At 35.4% G+C, this 6,849-nt stretch overlaps 1 protein-coding gene across 1 annotated transcript; it reads left to right on the top strand.

Annotated features, from left to right (window-relative positions):
- The first annotated feature begins 4,928 nt into the window (after positions 1-4,928).
- si:ch73-335l21.2 (RING finger domain-containing protein) lies at positions 4,929-5,548 on the top strand. Its single transcript, XM_057327957.1, has one exon. It carries the CDS (start codon positions 4,934-4,936, stop codon positions 5,546-5,548), a length of 615 nt encoding a protein of 204 aa, XP_057183940.1. The 5' UTR covers positions 4,929-4,933.
- The last annotated feature ends 1,301 nt before the right edge of the window (positions 5,549-6,849 follow it).

Consider the following 6,849-nt stretch of genomic DNA (forward strand, 5'->3'; position numbering starts at 1 on the left):
GTACTTGGTGGAGAAACCCTTGTTGGCAAGCACAGAGGTCAGACATTTCTGACAGTTGGTCACCAGGTTTGCACATTTGTCAGGATACATTTTAGTCCACTCCTCTGTCAGTCTTTAAGGTTTCTTGCCTGTCGCTCAGCAAATTGGAGTTTTAGCCTCCTTCACAGATTTTATATAGGACTAGGGTCTAGAGACTGGCTAGGACATTTAATGTGCTTTCCTTAAGCTACTCTTTGGTTGTCTTGGCAATATGTTTTGGGTCTTTGTCATGTTAAAGGCACATCCACAACCCATCTTCAGTGATCTAGTTAAGGGGAGGAGGTTCTCGTCCAAGATTTTATGGTACATGGGCCCGTCCCTCATCCCCTCAATGCGGTGAAGTCATCCTGTACCCGTAGAACAGATAAAAAGCCCTAAAGCATAATGTTTCCAACATAATGCTTCTCTGTAGGGATGGTGTTCTTGGGTCATAGTCAGCATTTCTCTCCCTCCAAAAACAGGAGTCAATTTTGGTCTCACAGCAGCCAGCACTTTCGCCAAAGCCTTTTCTGAATCCTTTTGATGTTCATTGTCAAACTTCAGACCAGCCAGGCGGGCCTTCTTGGGCAGGAGGACCTTGCAGGTGCTTCAGGATTTCAATCTATTGTGGCATAGCGTGTTACCAAGGGTTTGCTTGCTAACTGTGGTCCCAACTGTCTTGAAATCATTATATTATATTATATCTCATGATCATCTTTACTCCATTGGGGAAATCTTGCAGGGAGCTCCAGACCAAGGGCATTTGATAGTTATTTTGTATTTCTTCTATTTCCAAATAATCACACCAACAGTTGTCTCCTTCTCACCAAGCTTCTGTCTGTAGCCTATTCAAGGTTTGTGTAGGTCTTCAATCTTGTCTCTGACATCCTTTAAAACCTATTTTGTCTGGACCATGGTGGTGGAGAGGTTGAATTGGTTGATACAGATTCTGTTGGCAGGCATCTTTTATATACATAACAAGCTGATTTAGGAGTACTTTTTTAAAGTGACAGGACTAATCTGCGGTCCATATAGGCACATAACCAATCTTTGGAGCCAGAATTCTTGCTAGTTGGTAGGGGATCAAATACTTATTTCACTGACTGAAATGCAAATCAATTTATAACCTTTATATAACATTTTTTCCCCTGATTTTTTTTTTAATATTCTGTCTCTATCAGTTAAAATAAAACTACCATAAAATTAAAGACCCTTCATTTCTTTGTAAGCAGGAAAACTTACAAAATCAGCAGGGGATCAAATAATTATTTCCCTCACTGTATGTTGTGTCACAGACATTTAAAGTGTGGATTATTTATTTTTACACAGATTTTAACACCTTCTCTGTATTTTAATGCATTCTAAAAACGATAAGGTTGTATAACGAAAAACAACAAGTTGGTTTGTTGATTGTTGTGCAGTGCTTAACAATGACATTTCGCTATTCATAATTTGCATAAACAATGTATTCTAATGATAATAAGAGGTAAAATGATAATAAATGTTTTAAACCAAACGTGCAGTCCTATGATATTAATGCTAATTCTACAGAGACCTGCATTGCTAGGCAGCCCCTCCTGTGAGTGATGGTTGCTTTGACTCTGCCCACTGGAGAGTTGGTTTGAGACTGCAACAATAATATAAAAACAGACAGAAGGTAAAACTGCTAATATGTCTTCCGTGAGAACATGGTTTTTGCAAGTAAATTTACTTCTTAACTTCTGTTAGTCACATTCATGATGTACACTGTAAAAAATAAATGTATTTTTACAGAGAAAAAACAGTAGAATTTAACAGTAACATCTCATTTTAATCAGAACTGTGAAATTCCATAAAAAAGCATACACTGACACCTAATGTACATTTCGCCTGTTCTTTAACTGATTAAGTGTGTTAAAGGGTCTATTTCCTTTAAATTAAAGTAATTGTTGTGTATTGTTAACATGACATGTCCTTTAAAAAATGTTCATGTTTATTTTTTGTCAGAGATGGATAAAGTGTATTTTTACTGAAAGATCCATTAGAATTTCACAGCCATATCACATTTTTATCATAACTTTAAAAAATATAAAAAAAACACACATTGACACCAAATATAGTCTTTATTTTCCCAGTTGAATTTAGCAGTGGCTACATGTACTAGTTGCCTTATATATTCTATTTACACCATGTAGAATTCACAGTTCTTTGTGATAAATGTAAATATTAATTAGATGCTATCTGTACACTGTAAAAAATAAATGTATTTTTACAGGGAAAATGCAGTGTAACGTAACAGTATTTTCACATTTTTTTATTAAAATAGTATAATTCCATAAAACGCCATACATTTACACCAAATTGACATTTTTCCATGTTACTGAAAAAAACGATTTTTTCTTTTAAACAAAAGTAATTATCATGAAATCTGAAAATGCACTTCTGTCCTCTAGTGGTGATCTTTCTCTGATGAAGTGAGTTTGACGGCCTGAGCAGAACATGTTGTTTTTATTCATCCAATCAATCACAGTAGAAAACATGAACCACACTCACTATTCTTCCTCATTCAATATTTATTTTCATTGTGAAATATGTCAGAAAACTGAAGACAATCACTATTTCTGCTTCACAGGGACTTTCACAAATCAACATGCTGCAGAACATGAATGACTTGATGTTTCATTGTTATTTAAAGTCACCATTAATGTGATCAGTGTTTACTTTAGTTGGGCTCTTCGCCCTTGATCTAATATGCTGTGCTTTCTCTTTGGGCTGGAAAATGAAGGACATTCAGAAGAAAAAGTGATCAGATTTATTTGTCTGGTTGATGATGTCATGAATTGTCATCTAGTTGATTGTTGGTATTATGTGATTCATATTTTTGTTGGGTTTTGGTTATATCTGAAAGCACAGATTTCTTGCGATGACTTTCATATGAACAGATTTTGAAAACATAATTTACATTAAAATACTGGAGCTGGTTTTTCACACATAGACATGAATAATCAATGTATGAATCTCAACAGTGGTGACATTAAATGAAAAGCTTCATGTTGCAATGCATGCTGGGAATCATGGATGAGTTGTGTGCTATGATTGGAACCCAGAATGCATTGCATTTATCTGAATAGTTTGTTAGCTATCACCATTGTTGAGATGATCAGGTTGAATCTTGATGTCTGCGTATCTCATGTTTTAGCCATTTTTAATGTGCATGATGTGTTTTAAAGTTCTTCATAATATCATTAAACACTGTAATGTCTGGGAGCATCACAAAAGCACTTATAACCGGTGAATATACATGAATGGGGACAGGCCAGTAGATGACAACTCTCACCATCAGAAAAAACATGAAATCACTTTCTCTCAACTTTTTTTCAGCCATAAAAGCTAAAGAAAACCTGAAGGTCAAAGCAAAGAGTTAAGAGCCTATGTAAAGCAAACACTGATCAGCATAATGGTGACTAAACAACAACCGTCAACGTCTAAACTTGTGTTAATTGTCAATAAGATCTTTTGTAAACCCACAACAGAAATAAAGTGAAGGTGGTGTTGTAATTTAAGGTGGTGATGGTATTTGTAGAGTTTAATGGCGATTTCTTACAGAAAAGACTGGTAGCCAGAACACTTCTGTCATAACTACAGAATTTCTCTGTTAATTTCACAGTCAGTTTGTTCAGATCACGTCACTTCAGTTCACAGTGTACAAACGTTATTTCTGTTGATGGTCAATGTTTGGCACCCTGTGCTGCCATGCAGTTCACTATTTCTTCACAGTGACATCTCTGTAGAATTAAACTGTAAATAACCTTCACATATACTGTGAAAAACTGTAGGACTTTCCCACAATTCCCTGTTTAACTCTGCACAACATGTCATATTTCATTAATCACTTAGTTTCTTTATATATTTGTATTAGCAGCTGTGTACATTTGAGTGTTTTTTAACATTATAAGTTTAGTTAATGTTTATACTATAATTTTCACGTAACGTGTGTTACCCTGATGGTGTTTTCTATTTGTGTATTTGACACAGAGCACCATCTCCATGTTTGGCGAGCTAAAGTTCTATGGTTTGTCCACTTTTGGTGGAGTTTAAGTCTTCATGTGGTTGTGCAGTCTATCACCTCAAAGTCTTTGCTTGCTTTGTACACAATTAAACAAAATAGAATAATAATAGAAATTGTGTAAACAACTCAATTAACAAAGTACTTGTTTAAAAGTAGCAAAACACACACAAAGTTTTGTCAGTGTACTTTTAAAGTTTGAATACTGTTGCTTTTTCATTTTACCAATTTATAAATTCAACCATTTTAATTTAAGTTAATTTTTCATTTAACAGACAAATCATTTCGTACTACAGTGAAAACATGTTATTTTATTGTATGGTAGACACACGTTTTCTTATGTTCACAGTTTAAACACGTTACCTCAGTTCAGGGTGTACCGTTATTTCTGTTAATGGTTTTGGCACCCTGTCCTGCCATGCATTTCACTATTATTTTACGTCTAATTTTTTTACAGTGTATGTGTATTTGTTTAATTTGGTGTGTGTCATTACTGTCACCTTGCCAAAGACAAGAGACTAACAGCAACTTCCTCAAAGCATTTCACATCACAACATTTAATGGTTAACCATCAGTTTAAGAGTATCAGAAAATGGAAGAAAATATTCAAGTGCTTGTTATTGTGAAATTGATGTCCATCCCACTTCTCATTTATAAACTAGATGAGATGTATTTAAGAAGTGTTTTGTTTATGCTTTTTATGTCTCTTTGTGTATCAACATGGTAAGGATTGAATGGCTTTATAGGAAATCAGAACATTATTATGTGTTGCACTAAAATTATAACTTTTTATAATAGGTGAATACAGGACGATTTTGGAAGGCCAAATACCACACTCTCTGTCTTTGCAACATTAAATTATTCTTCATCATGTCAGAGACTCGACTCACTCCTGTAGAAACCGAGGTGCCCAACACTGCAGAATCTCCAGAGGTGGAGTGCCCAGTCTGCTATCAGGAGTATGACCAGGACGGCAAACTCCCGCGGATGCTGGAATGCCTTCACGTCTTCTGCACAGAGTGTCTCAGGAAAATACAGCTAACTCCTCTGCACCCTCCGGACCCCAACAGCACTCATTCAATCTCCTGCCCCCTGTGCCGCCACTCCACCCCACTACAAGGTGGAGATGCACACTCACTTCCCTGCAACTCACGGATTCTCACCCAGCTCCCTCCAATAGCATTTCGTCTGCCTGTGTCAGTTTCTACCCGGCTGGCTACAGTGACCCAAAGGTTAGTGCTGTCTATGGGAGAGAGAGATACCCGCTTCATAATCTTGCCCACTGTTAGTCTGAGGGTGGAGCAGATGGGAGAAGGTACTGAAAGGGTACACCTGCCTGAGGTGCTGCATCAAGAGATGGAGACTCTGAGGAGACACAAGAAGACCTTGATGTGTGTTCAGATGTTGGCTGTCGTCTTTTGGATTATGTTTGTGCTGATTTGTGTGGTTGGGGTTGTTTTTGGACCGAGTCTCTTTCATAATTAGGAGTTGAAGGACTTTTGTGTAAAGCATAAATATGTCTATTCTGCTGTTCTAAAGTTAATGCAATTGACAACATCTGTGGTTACTCTATAGGACACCTTGGTACCAGATGGTTGAAAGTAAGTGCAAAAGTTGCGAACTTCAGAAAAGTGGTGTAGTTCTGAGGAAAGTTCTGCAATTATTTTTTGCAAATGCTGTATGATATTTTGTTTTGAATGCAATACAATGCATACTTTTTTGTGGTGCCTAAGTGTCCAAAGTCTACTGTATGTTAATTTATTTTGTTCTTATTGCACTGTAAAAAAGTTGGTTCAACTAAAAATAAGTTATCTGGTTGCCTTAAAATTTTGAGTTAATTCAACTTAAAAATATTAGTCAACACAACGAGTTTGCATCAAATTAATCGAGTTAACTTAGTTTTTTGAGTTGAATAAACAAAAACAACAATTTTTTTTTACAGTGTAAGATGTCCCTGACTATTTATGTGGATATTTATGTATTTGTGACCCTGGACAACAAAACCAGTTTTATGGGTCAATTTTTCGAAATTGAGATTTTTACATAATCTGAAAGCTGAATAAATAGACTTTCTACTGATGTATGAGTTGTTAGCATAGGACAATATCTGGCTGAGATACAACCGTTTAAAACTCTGGAATCTGAGAGCGCAAAAAAATCAAAATATTGAGAAAATTGCCTTTGAAGTTGTTAATCAGGGGCACTGTGGCAGACTATCCACTCACAAAAATAAAGTTTTTATATATTTAAGGTAGGAAATTTACAAAATATCTTCATGGAACATGATCTTTACTTAATATCCTAATGATTTTTGGCATAAAAGAAAAATCGATAATTTTGACCCACACAATGTATTTTTGTCTTTTACTAAAAATATTCCCGTGCTACTTTAGACTGGTTTTGTGATCCAGGGTCACATTTAGTAAATTAAGGGCAATAATATTCACTAAAAATGTCTTTGTTTTAGCAGCAAAGTTTTTCTTGTGGACGATGAACGTTCACATTGGATGTTTTGGAAATTCATTCATGAATTTTTTTACGTTACTAGCAACATGTATTAAGTAATCAGTTTACTTAGAATACTTTATACAGTTTATATACAGGCTATGTTACAGTACATGGTTGACATTTCTGTCCCCAAGCCATTATATGTATAAAACTGCATAAATATTAACTTTAAAATATATTTTATTATTAAGCAAAGTACCCTGCACATTAAGCTAACTGCAAATTGAAAATGTAAAATTTAAAACAAGAATAAAAACTTGTTTCAGCTAGAACACTGA

The sequence above is a fragment of the Triplophysa rosa genome, unplaced genomic scaffold, assembly GCF_024868665.1.
Source record: "Triplophysa rosa unplaced genomic scaffold, Trosa_1v2 scaffold344, whole genome shotgun sequence".
NCBI lineage: Eukaryota > Metazoa > Chordata > Actinopteri > Cypriniformes > Nemacheilidae > Triplophysa > Triplophysa rosa.